The sequence below is a fragment of the Nannobrachium achirus genome, assembly GCF_963921795.1.
Source record: "Nannobrachium achirus genome assembly, chromosome: 11".
Classification (NCBI taxonomy): domain Eukaryota; kingdom Metazoa; phylum Chordata; class Actinopteri; order Myctophiformes; family Myctophidae; genus Nannobrachium; species Nannobrachium achirus.
In genome coordinates, this window is record NC_137820.1 from 56,661,792 (window position 1) to 56,676,042 (window position 14,251).

Consider the following 14,251-nt stretch of genomic DNA (forward strand, 5'->3'; position numbering starts at 1 on the left):
ATATTAGAGGCAGAAATTGTGAAAATAGCCGATCTACATGCTCACAACGCCCGAGGCGTTGTGTAGATCTGCTATTTTCACAATAGAACCGTGTTATACAAAATGTAATGCCTCAACGCTTAGTGTTCGTAGGTCGGGGGGTCCAGAGTTAAAATATGATTATTTTGGGGGTCGCGGCCTGAAAAGGTTGAGAACCACTGCTATACAGAACAGAACCCTGAGGGACACCACCGGTCAAGCGTTATCGGGGTCGTGTGCGTTTGTTTACCTTCCTCCCCGCCTCGTTGTTGTGCAGGTTCATCAGGCGCCGCGGCGTCTTCTTGATCTCGCGGGCGTCCACGAAGCGGCGGGAGAACTCGATGCCGTACTTGATGTCGGCCGAGCAGCCGCCCCACTTCCAGCCCTCCTCCTGGTTGTAGTAGCCCTGCTTCTCGCGGTCGCAGCCGCACTGCGACAGGTTGCCCTGGCTGCACGCCGCCGTGATGGCGTGGGCCACGCCCGCCGCCGTGATGGCATAGGTGAACGCCGCTTCCCGGCTGCCTGGAAGAGAGGGCACAGAGAGGAGGGTTCAGGAACACCGCAGTGTGAGACAAGCAACAGTTCAGAGTTCGTAAGAGTAAAGGGCTTTGTACACAGGAGCGATTTTCAACAATTGCGTTTTTTTTCGTTTGCTGCATGATTAAAACGCATTGGATTTGGTGTGCAAGGCTTTGCGGAATCCACACTACAAAATACGAAATACGAAAAGGAGTCATAAAAGGGTTCAATTAGTTTTTACCGCATGTTGCACAAATCGAACTGTGTTCGATCTGGAAAAGAAACGCACTGCCGCAGCCACCTGCTGCATGGCAAATTCAGAGCTGGTGTGCATGAGGTCATAGAGAATCATTGTTTTCTTTAAAACAAAAAAAAAACTTTTTTTTTTTCGTACAAAAAACATTATTGTCCAAAATGACATCAGTACACAGTAAACAGTATCTTCACTGGGAATGTAATTATTATTTACTTTACTCACATTCACACGTGGCCTGGGAGCTGAACAGTACAACCACAGTCTACCACTGCGCATCAGCTCCACTGGAGCAGATGTATTTAATATTTCATAATTATAAATACATATAAAATAAAACAAAATTGAACTATTTGTGAAGCATCTTTTTACTGCGTTATGTTCTGCAAACAAATGTTTTCATATCGCTGCACATCGGACAAATACAGTACAGTACATGCCAATACTGATATCTTTGACAGAAACGCACGCACACACGCAAACGCATCAAATGCAGTGAGACAGTGCAGGGCTGCATCACTGGGCCCATACGACCACCACACAGTGCAGTGCTGCATCACTGGGCCCTTACGACCACCACACAGTGCAGTGCTGCATCACTGGGCCCTTACGACCACCACACAGTGCAGTGCTGCATCACTGGGCCCTTACGACCACCACACAGTGCAGTGCTGCATCACTGGGCCCTTACGACCACCACACAGTGCAGTGCTGCATCACTGGGCCCTTACGACCACCACACAGTGCGGTGCTGCATCACTGGGCCCATACGGCCACCACACAGTGCGGTGCTGCATCACTGGGCCCATACGGCCACCACACAGTGCGGTGCTGCATCACTGGGCCCATACGGCCACCACACAGTGCGGTGCTGCATCACTGGGCCCATACGACCACCACACAGTGCAGGGCTGCATCACTGGGCCCATACGGCCACCACACAGTGCAGGGCTGCATCACTGGGCCCATACGGCCACCACACAGTGTGGTGCTGCATCACTGGGCCCATACGACCACCACACAGTGCAGGGCTGGGGTTACAGAGCGGGGAGGAGAGCCTGCAAGGTGCTCTGTCCAAAGTGCTGAATTCCTTCACAGGAGCACCTTGGTGCAGCTGGCCATGATCAAAACACAGCTGGGGTCTCTCTCTCTCTCTCTCTCTCTCTCTCTCTCAGTGGGTCTCAAACGTTTACATTTCACGGGTCCATTTGATTCCATTTATATGCTCTCAGAGTGAGTTATAGACCCGTAAGGGTCCATTTGGAACCCCCTCCTCAAGGAACCCTTGGACCCTCACTTAGAGAACAACTGCTGCTCTACTAGGTCTCCTCTGCCTTTAATCATTCTGCTGCAAACACTGCAAAATCCAGACTCACTGAGAGTATAAAAATATACCTGAAAATGGTAGTGATAATTCAGATAATTGTAGTGTAGTATGCCTTTGAGATGTAGTGGAGTAAAGTAAAAATACTTAAAACTGGAAATACCTCAAAATTGTCTGGTCTGGTCTAATCCTATCTGTACCTCCCCTGACCTTTCTATTGTAAATACCATTTATTTTAGCTTTATTTTACGACTGTTTCTCTGATATCTTCTGCATAGTACTGTATCTGTCTGTCATCCAATGTTATATGAGTTAAATATCTATCATAGTACTGTGTTCTATCTGTCTGTCATCCAATGTTATATGAGTTTAAAAAAAAAAGGGATCTCAATTTAAATAAGCCATGTGCTTTCTTGGGCCTATCCTTTTAGTTGACCTTGTACCAGTGAACTGTACTGTCATGAAACTGTATCTTTTCCTGTGCAATCTCTAATAAATTCTTCAATCAATCAATCAATCAATGAAACAGGGAAACCAGCAGAGAGACACAATGCTAATGGCTAAACCGCTGAAGTGTTCTCATGTGCCGTCGAGCTTAGGGGATGGGGGAGACGTTTTGGAACTCAATACTTTAAAGGAATCAGTCTCTTACAGCGTATTAAACAGTTTAAAAGACTTCATACAAGACAAAAAAATATATAGACATTTTGGGAACTCCCTTTGAAGTATTGTACAGTATACTACTAACACTCCCCACGAGCAACTCACAGCTGTGGTTGTTTGAAACAATGTACCCACATTTCAGACGGGTGTCTCTCGCCCACTTGAAGAGCAGCGTTTTACAGAAAATGGTTTCGTCTGACTTGACGTCACGCTGATCTTTGATGCTGTGTTCAAAGCTGTCATCGTCGGCATGTCTTCAGTATGATGCAACGACGACAGCCTGGGAACAATGTTCTCAGGCTGTCGTTGCATGAACTGAAGACAATATGGATGACAGCAGGAAGCTGGTAGATGAAGTCTTCTACACTATGTTCCATATAGCTTACTGCTGGAGTATTATAACGCTGAGCTGTATTGGCAGCCACATGCTGTGTTGTGTTACCTCAGTTTGCATTGGATGTTATAGAGCAGTGTTTCTCAAACTTTCAAATTTCAAGGTCTCCCCTAACTCTGACAGCGTACAGTACACTGTCAGAGTTATAGACTTGTATGGGTCAATTTAGACCCCCATAAAGGAACCCACAGAGTCCCTGGAATCCACTTTGAGAACCACTGTTATAGAGGGTATGCACATGCATGAAGTGAATGGCAAATCGAGTGGCAAAGTCAGTTTAACGTTGTTTAATGCAATCAAGATACAGTAGGACTTTTCTGTTTGGCTGTATGTGCAAATGTCTAGGCAGAAAGTATTTTTTGCCACTCAGTAGGCGTTCGCGCATAACTTCCGGGTATGATGAGGACGCACATACCCTCTATTGTTTTTCTTTTTAATTAGGACAGGATTCAAATACGTTGGCTCAGTGGTTTAATTTCAATGACCCACAGTTTGATTAAGGTCACGGACCCCTGTTTATCTCTCTCTCTCTCTCTCTCTCTCTCTCTCTCTCTCTCTCTCTCTCTCTCTCTCTCTCTCTGTTAGTTTCAGACCCGTAAGTGTCCATTTGGATCCTCCTAACTATGATTTAGCTGGGGACCCCCTGGAATCACCTCATGGACCCCTGGTGATCCATGCACCCCATATTGAGAACAGGTCTCGGTGATAAACGCTATCAGCAATCCCATGGTGAGTCCTTTGTTAAAGGTCTTGTAACTTTGTAGTAAATATAAAAAGATGTAGGCTATATATTACACAGTTTACACCCAAAAACAATTGTTAATCCATGTACCTATCAATCCGGTCACATCATTTTACTTGTCTCGCGCCGACACAAAACCAAGAATAATAATCCCAAAACGAGCAAATTGGAGGAGACTGTTTACTTTTTTTTGTTTCTTCCCCGCAGCAAATTACGACAAATTCAGTGGAAATTATAGGGGAAACAAAAACACTGAACGCCTCAAGACATGGGAGAAGGTATATAGTATAAACCATGTCATTTTGCCCGACCAAACAAACTTTTAACTTTAATTTTCAAAAGTTACTAGACGTAAAATCACTGCTTATTTTACCTTGTTTAACAGGCACCAGCACTGTGGTCAGATAGAGCGAAGGCTGCTGGTTGCGAGCTGGAGCGCCGCCTGGCCATCGCTGCTGTGCTCTAGGCTAGGAAAGTCACTTTTGGTGCGTTTTTATTTTTTCTTCGCCTTCCTTAACCCGTTTAGGCCTAGAATTATTGAATGCTTTAACCAGTGAAAAATAGCAGATATACAAGCTCACAGCGCGGCACTCGGTAGATCTGCTATTTTTTTTAAAAGTCGTGAAAATGGGTTGAATCTTTGAATATATGTATTTTCAAAGCGAACGTTTGTAACTCAAATTTTGCTTCTGGGTGGTCCCTGGAACTAAATATTTTGAGATGGGGGTCCGTGGCCAAATACATATCTTTTTGGGGGTCCTTCACATGAAAAAGTTTGAGAACCACAGACATAGTAGTCTCTCAAGAACAGACTAACTGAGCTCCAGTTAAGTGAAAAGGACCTTTTCTTTGACGATGGCTGGCCAGATTGCTAACATAGAAAGGTTTTTCAAAAATATCTTAGAAGGATTCAAAAGACACTTATAGAATCGGGTCAACATTCTAATTTTCACGATTTAAAAAAAATAGCAGATCTACAAGCTCGCAGCGCGGCACCGAGTGCCGCGCTGTGAGCTTGTATATCTGCTATTTTTCAATAGTTAAAGCATAAAATAATGATATACTATAATGTGTACCCGTTCTGAATGGGTTTAAACTGATTTAGTGGTGTATTTTTCAACATTTACGAGGCAATTTACATTAATGCGATAATTGTGGCTTTCAGCCCGACTCGCAGTAATTTGCGTTTTGTATCCCGGTCGTTCCCCTCTTTTCCAGGCATCTTTTTCTTTTCTTTTTTTTACATGTGTATATATATAAATATCCATAATTTAAATTTCGGGAGAGATTTTTATTAACTTCCACGGGCATTCTTTCTGCCCAGAGAAAGACCCACTTAATTTCCTATCCTGGCAGCGCAGTGGAGCATAGCGTGCGCTTGTCGGATGGAAACCTTGTAGGATTCAAATTCAAAAGCCTTACTTTTCAGGAAATTTTCAATAAAAAAGTAATAAAACACATGTGTTCCAATGGACCCAATGACGATATTATTTAGTCACCTTGCTCTTCTTAATACTTTGCATTGGTTCAATATTGTATAAATAAAAAAAGCACAAACACGCTTAATTTACAAAAGAAAAACTCAAAAAGTTGTGTAAAAATATGGAGATAAGAGGTTTCTGCCCGACAGCGACGGTGACAAAGTAGGGCATTAATTTACTTAAAGAATTATAATATAATAACAAACGAACAAGAGAATACATGTGAAAAGTTTAAATGTGGAGATAGGAGGTTTTGTGTGTGACGACGTCGACGTCACCGTAATGCTCCCTGGCCACGGCGCTCTGCAGCAGGGACTGACTCACCACCGCTCTGGCAGGGGTGTCACACCAAACTGTGCCCTGGGTACAAGGACTCACTCACATTTTGTGCTTTAAACTATTGAAAAAATTGCAGATATACAAGAACACAGCGTGGCACCGAGTGCAGCGCTGCGAGCTTGTAGATCTGCCATTTTTGAAATTTGTGCACCTGGATATTTCAAATCCTTCTGTTTTTTTTTTTGTTTTTTTTAACCTATGTTTCTACATATGTCAGTGGTGCTCAAATATTTTCTTGTGAAGGATCCCCAAAATTATATGTATTTGGCCCCATCTCAAAATATTTAGTTCCAGGGACCCCACAGAAGCTAAATTTTATTTACAAATGTTCGCTTAAAAAGTACATAATTATATTCAAAGATTTGCACACATTTTCACAACTTTTCAAAAAGCTCGCAGCCGCACTGTTAGCTTGTATATCTGCTATTTTTCAATAGCTATAAAGTATAAATAATTAAGGCCCCTCCACCTTGGGCCCTAGTAATTAACTCAGTCCCACTTTTCCCCTCCTTGTGACGCCCCTGCTCTCTGGTTTAGCAACACAGAACCAACCCAGCCCCACCAGCCTGTGGTAGCACTGCAACCACCCACCCCCACCCACCCACTGCATGCACACTTATGAGCACACACATACACACACACACAAACATGTGTATAGCGTACGTACGTGCATACGCCCGCTACACATACGCCCGCTACACATACCGCGCAGCATTACGCGCGAGAGAAAGTATCACGTTAAGTTTAAACACACACACACACACACACGCGCGCACACGCACACGCACACGCACACACACGTTCACACTCATACACAAATAGAGATAGCCGCTGCGGAAACAAAACAAAAAACACATTTGGCGTGCAGCACCCACACCCACAGGCACACACATGCACACGCGCGCGCGCACACACACACACACACACACACACACACACACACACACACACACACACACACACACACACACACACACACACACACACACACACACACACAGACATTTGTTTTAATATAGGCTACTTGTGCGGACGTCAAAATCTACAGGACAGCATTGAAAATGCCAGAAGCTGAACAATTGCCGAAATATAGCAGATCCAAAAGCTCACACCGTGTCGCAGATTGGCAATCTTTCTATGTGTGACATTGCCGCGCAACAACGTATTTAATGGGACAAACTCTCACCTCAACCTGACCCCTAAATGTCTCTCTAAACATCTTATAACCATTTCTCTTGTGGGGACCAGGAAAACTGTCCTCACAATGTCCATTTTCCACAATTTTACTGTACTTGTATAGGGACATCTTGGCCCTCACAAGCATAGTACTGCAAGTACACACACACACACACACACACACACACACACACACACACACACACACACACACACACACATGTGCGCGCGCCTGCACATACACACAGTGTAATGGTAAAAACAGGAACAAGGCAGTTTCCAGAGAAAGGGTGTTTCCCAGTGTGCCATAGATTCATGCCTGTTACTGGAGACCAATGAGCCTGCACTGTTCATGGGGAAAATCATGATGATGATGATGATGATGATGAGGCTTGTATTGGTTGTCACCCCCCGGTGGGTCTTCTTGGCAGTGCCAGGGCTATAGCTCCGCCTGGCACTGCCCATGGCCTGGGCATCATCATAATGAGAGACAATTACACCATCCAGCCAGCCATGGAACTCTGGGCAGCAAGCCCCCCGTTTTCTTTTTCTTCAGTTTTTCTTCTCCCTCCCCCTTTCATGTCACATCAAACAATTCCCCTGAATGTCATTGAATGTCACTGAATGTCACTGAAGCCATCAAGCTTCCGTGACAAGAAGTTGGTGTCGACACGTCGTTTCGCTGAACTCTTTTACTTACTATTGCACTAAAGCGAGGGAAAGCCCACTTCCATAATATCGCCACTGTCCGGTGGATGTTCAAAAAGTGGATCCAGTTATTTTTAGTTTATTCAGTTACAAGCACTTCACTATCTCTAAAAACCTTAAGACTTAACAACTTTTAATGTAAAACTAATTAAAACATTGCAGATCTACAATAGACATACTAAGGTAATACAATCAAGTGTGAACAGGGGTCATCAATATGTCGGTACACGGACAAATGTCACTGACAAAAAAAGACTTGGTCTTGTCCGAGGAAAAATTTCAAATGTATTTTTAACACCTATTTTGAAGATCCTATTACTGAATGTCAAGTCTCCAGATTTTCTTCAGAATATGTATGACACTGAGTTACTACGACACTATGACAAGTTAGGAGTTCAATAGTGTTTTGCAAACGTTTTTATTTGCGAGGATCGCCATAACTCTGAGAGTGTACAAGAAACATGTTATGGTAATTTAGGCTCGATCTTTATGTGTTCACTGGTAATAATTATTGTCCACTCGTGACAAAGCTGACGAAAATCAAGGCTGTGAGCGCATGCAAACTAAGCACCCATACACACCAGAGCAGCTTAAAACCCCTGAAGAGAGGCTGTGTGCATGTCTGTAGGCCCCAGAGCCCTGACAGGCCTCCAGGCCCCTGTAACCACCCTGGGATAGCCTCGCTGTGCTGCCAGTGGAAAACTGGAGTGACCAGAAAAACCTCAATGAACTTGGAGAGGTCCGGACGGAGAAGAATAGGGTGGTTGGGGGAGGGTGGAGGAGGGGAGGGTGGAGGGGAGGGGGGGATTAAACCAGATGTCTAATGGAGTTTTAGTGGCAAGTGTCTGCGACACTGTCCAAGATGGAGGGGGAAAGAAGCCCCCTCGGCTCCCGTCATGGAAGGTGTCTTAAATTAGCACGAGCCAGAGGCAAACCGGACGAAACCTAAACACGCCTATTAGGAGGCCTGAGGTCCCTCCAAGGTGTAAGTAAGATACAAGCAGAGACCTTTTGAAGTTCAAACCGTACAATCCTCAGAGTTACAGAACCAGTAAAGGGTCCATAATATTTGGACCCAACGTTTGGGAACCAGCGATGTGCAAGATGTCAACGTCGACTGGACCGTGTCACTTTGGCCAGCCGGGCCGGGCCGGCCGGCTCCCTCTCTCTCTCTCACTCTCTCTCTCTCTCTCTCTCTCTCTCTCTCTCTCTCTCTCTCTCTCTCTCTCTCTCTCTCTCTCTGTCTCGCTTAAGCGATGGCCTTCGCGTGTTTTCGTGCAAAGCCTTTGGGCCGAACGCAGGAACGCGCGAGGAAACATTTGCGGTGTCCCCAGGGCCACTCGATCTGTGTTTTAGAGCCGGATGAAGGCGGATGTCGTGCCACTAAAACGAACGTCAACATGACGAAGCAACGCGCGGAGATTTACAACCTGAGAGAGTACAGGCAGTGCTGTGCTCGCGCTGGGTGTACACAGAGAGAGAGAGAGAGAGAGAGAGAGAGAGAGAGAGAGAGAGAGAAAGAGAGAGCGCGGTGGAGACCAGCTGTGGTAGCAACACTGGCTCTGACCTCGGCAGGCTCTCTCCGTGTCCTCACAGGCCTTCACCACCGACAGGCCACTGCTGCCGCATGCAGCGGTGGAGGAGAGTATAAACTATAAGTACATTTACTCTTAAGTAACAAAGGGGTTCCACCGCGCCTCCGGCCAAGTTCAGGCTGCATGCATGGGCCGCTTGCATCTCAGGATGAACAGGGAAGGCACTTGAGCGAACTGAGAGACCGTTAATGAAGCCTCGTCAGGTCATCATGACCTGATGAAGATCGACTGACATCGAAACGTTGTCAAGATATTTGCCTGCACCCTGTAATTAAAAACTGTCCGTGTTTGCTCCAATGCCTTCCTCATTCATACATTTACATTCTCAAATGTTATCTCAAATGTTATTGTTCACCCCATGAACCCTTGAATTCATGGAGATTGTTTTGTTTTTGCCACATTCTTGATCCAATATTCCAATATTTGATGAATTGAAGTAAACAGGCAGGCCAAGCTTAACAAGACCAGTGCTATATTTAAAACATTCGCTTACAAGTAGTATGTCGTAGGGACTTACCCCCGATCCAACCCTCGATGCTGAGTACCAAGCAGGGAGGCACTGAGGCCCATTTTCCCCAAGTTCTTTGGTATGACCCGACCAGGGTTCGAACCCCGACCTCCCAGTCTCAGGACGGACACTCTAACCACAAGGCCACTGAGCTGGTCCCTGTGACATACCAGCGTCATGTCCAGGGGTTGTACAGTACTTGTACATCAAGCTGCCTCAGGCTACAGAATCAGGAGATAAAGGCTCCTGGCTCGGCAAGGCGTACTTATTACAAGTAGTAATACTGCATGCCTCCCAAGTGATTACAATGAGAGCATTTTTGGAGTTTAAACAGGTACAGGTGAGGATACACGTATTGCAGATACTGATACACTTGCACATAAACCTGGTGTACTGCTGCCCACTGGGACTGTTCCTGTGATGAAAACATACAGTGCATGGCAAACACCAGATCAACTCATTCTCATTGTATAGAACTCTACTCAACATGGTACAATAAATCACTGGGGATTTAGTGTAAATCACACACGCACGCACGCACGCACGCACGCACGCGCGCACACCATGATTATCTTCATACATTCACTCCCAGATGAATACAAGAACGGTCGCCTCAAAACACGCTCACCCCGGGTCCTAAACACAACCAAGTAAAACTATGCCCAAACCTAACCTTATTCCTAAATGTAACCTCAGTAAAACTATGCTTAAACTAAACCTAACCTTATTCCTAAACTTAAAGGGGAACTAGGCAAGTTTATGTGTATACAAACATATTCCCCCTCCCCTCTATGCCAGGCATCAAACAGGTACAGTAGTTAGTTGTCTTTGATGCTTTCATTGATAAGAGAGATCACCAATGAGCACTTGACACTTTTATGGCCCAATCAATTACCTCAGTGCACAACCCCAGCTCCCCCTGACAAAAACATCCCTCCAAGGGATGAATGTCAACATAAACAGTGGAACAGAACCAAAATACAGCCAGAGGGATGTGTCTTTCTGCAAGGAAACACCCCAGCACAACAATATAGTGGCTGATAAAGGGAAATGACTGCTAAAACATTTTATATATAAAAAAATAGGCTTAAAGTTACCTAGTCTCCCTTTAACCGCAATACAACTATACCTAAACACAACCTTAGTAAAACTATGCCTAATACTAGACTTATTCAATAACCATAACCTCATTAAAACGAATACAAGAGCACAAGAACCGCTGGGGGGCGAGTGTTCCGGTTACCTCCCAGAGGTGCCACAGCGCATTAAGCCCGTATCAGAGTCGGGGCTATCCACCGCGGTGTAGTGCCGTGTAGTCTTTTTGAGTCATAAAACTACAACGTTAACGCTCAAAAAGACTACACGGCACTACACCGCGGACCCGACTCTGATACGGGCTTTACAGTACAGTGTTTATCAATCTTTTTCATTGCCCCAGTCTGATATACATTAGTCCAGGGGTTTTCAAACTTTTTGACTCAGGGCACCTCTGTAAATAACTTTTTCATCCACGGCACCCCTGAATTACACTGTTAATTTTGAGAAACTACCTATTACGTGACGTAATTATGCTTATCTCTCCACCTGAGATACAGTAGAGTAGGCTATGTCACTAAATATCCGTTTCTATCTGAACTGACTGAAAATAACTTCATACTTGACGTTTAACCACTTGAACCCCAGCATCCCTATTCAGGGGGGAAGGTTCACCAAAAATAGCCGATCTACATGCTTGTAGATTGGCTATTTTTGGTGAAGAGAGTTAGCCGTAGATGGAAAAATAACTTGTCAAGTACAGTGTAAATCAGGTCTGTTTTACTAAGCATATTGATGAATAATATTAAAGTATCTTGAGGCACCCCTGGACCCTATAGGGTGGGAAACCCTGCATTTGTCCACAGACCATGTCTGGGACCCCAATCTACACTATAATAATAACACTTTAGACCAAGACAGTTACATCTGTCTAATACAATGTCACGTTAAGAGTTTTGTCCCTCGGTTGATCACAGAGCCATGATGCCAGTGACAAATAAAAGCATCCTCACAGAGAGAACAAAGGGAAAAGTGTCACCTGCTGGTGACAAGCTGTCTCTACAGTTTTGTGGTTAGTATTGCGGTCATTGTGGATTAAACACTCTCTTCCCTGACGATGGCTGGATAGCTGAAACGCTTGTCCTTTCATGTAAAGACGTGGAGAAATGAGAGAAACTAACTCACTCTTGCCATCCTGAGTGTGACCGTTGGTCTCTTCTTGTTTAAGATTAAAGAGTGTTTTGAAGTCAAACCCCTATAATTGATCTCTGATATTTGATAAAAGCAAAGGTAAAAGCTGTCCAACTGGTTGGCTGCAGTGTTGATTTTGTCAACTAAAGCTATGAGGAGAAATGTTTGTCGACTACAATTTTTCACTGACAAACGAAATAAAAACTAAATAGAAGCTAAGCTATAATAACTAAAACTATGACTAAATATATTGTCAATTTTGTCAACAAATAAAAACTAGACTAAAGACTATAGAGGGACTAGTGGAGGAGAGAAGACAAGTCGTTTTATTCTTGGTTGCACGCAGGTGTCATATCCCTGAAATAGCAGATCTACAAGCTCACAACGCGTCTGCTAGCTTGTAGATCTGCTATTTTTGGCATGCAGTACAAATCAGACATTGCGACGCCATCGCGGCCTGCTAAGATACATTGTAGTCCATTAAATTAACTGTCGATTTAGTCAACTAAAATCTTATGTAGTCCACTAAATTAACTGTCGATTTAGTCAACTAAAATCTTATATTTAGTCGACTAAAACTAACACTTAAACATTTTGGATGACTAAAATATGTGCCTAAATGAAAACAAAATGAAAATGTATTCAAAAGACTATGACTAAAACTAAATCAAAATGTCATCACTTGTTGGTTACCAAAACATCGGTTTTACATATTGCGCTAATTGTTGATTATAGAGCAGCTCTAGTTTAGGTCTAGGCTTCTTTCATGCTGTTTAACACAATTTGTCAAACAATAGGACTTGGCCGAACAACAGGTTTCAGTCATGACATTTTGATTTTGTTTTAATCCCTGTGGTTATCGTCACTGTCGGGCAGAAACCTCGTATCTCCAAGTTTCAAATTTGTAAATTTTTTCGCAAAGCAAAGCCCTGCTTCACCATAAAAGGCCGTCGCACAATGTCGTTATATGTGTAGTTCAGTCAGTGCTTCTCAAACTGATTTAGTTTTTTTCTCCCACCATAACTCTGAGAGTGTGCGAATGGAACTGCTTCTATTTGTTCTCTCGCTCAGGGTCCATGTGGAATCCCCTCAATTACGCCCGAGGGTCCCTATAGACTCCATGTTGAAAAACACTTGTGATAATTCCATTATTCCGTTCACGCCATGCCCATACTATTATTATTAGCTTGTCTATGTATATAACCTGAGGGTAAGGAATTAAAGCTGTGATGTCACGCCCCAGAATACAGTAGGTCACGTGTTTTTTCTACAAACAGTCTAAAAACGGGGAGGGACCATATCACAGATTGATTGCGTAGTAGTGAATGTTTACTTCGTCGTACAGGGGCCGCGCACATAGAAATTAGACGATTTACAGGCTCACATCGCGTTGTGTCTGACACGTTGCTCGGCTATTTTCTGTCACCACACACACACACACACACACACACACACACACACACACACACACAGTGTATGAGCGGGGGCTGAACAGTCAACAGTGCTACCGCAGGATCGTGTTCCAGAGCACGGGAGGAGAAAGTTGGACCCTCAATACTAATCTCTGACAGGTTGTTTGTAGAAGACTTGTATTTTTTTGCAGTAAATATGCCATGAAGTTGCAGAATCTTTATAATCTTTACACCTGCAACTGCTAATTAACCGCTAATAAATTTTCGTTATTCGAATTCGTATTTTCACTGCGGTCAGCTGTCTGTTGACTGTTGCGTAGATTCAGAATAATGAAGCATTAGTGAAGTATTAGTACTGCATGCCTCCCAGTGATTACAATGAGAGCATTTTTGGAGTTTAAACAGGTACAGGTGACCATGCACAAATTTGTCAAAGCATGTCAAAATTCGGTGTCAATTGTCTAATGTAATCCTGGGCGCTACGTTCCCTCTGCCAACCTGGGGAGAGCAACAGACTGACCTCATGCTTCCTTCTATGTCAATCAATCAATCAATCAATCAATGTGTTGTATCGCTATTATGACTGGCCTAGCATTGCAGTTAGTTTGTAATCATTGCATTGCATGTGGTTGCCCCTGCAGGAAAACCCCACTATAGTACTTGTCCGACTTTGTTCCATCCATCCATCTTTCCCTTTCTAGATAAACTTTATTTTGCCGCGCGACTCCTCCCACAGTTTTGGTGGCACACACTTGGGCCATGTGTCAAATAGACCGGCTTCATCGGAAATTGATTCCTTGCATTTTGCTAAGAGATATGTTACAGAGTTTAATTTATATAATACCATGAAGGTAGATGTAATATCATGTGTGATGATACAACCATCAACACAT

General features: G+C 44.0%; 1 protein-coding gene across 2 annotated transcripts in view; it reads right to left on the minus strand.

Moving 5' to 3' along the window:
* The window catches only part of wnt7bb (wingless-type MMTV integration site family, member 7Bb), a gene marked incomplete at both ends in the record, with an annotated part of 66,348 nt that overhangs the window by 12,370 nt on the left and 39,727 nt on the right, over positions 1-14,251 (minus strand). For both annotated transcript variants that reach the window (XM_080736658.1, XM_080736657.1), the window contains one exon: positions 269-536. In XM_080736658.1, the coding sequence (XP_080592784.1) occupies positions 269-536 (268 nt within the window). The remainder of the gene's footprint in view (positions 1-268; positions 537-14,251) is intronic.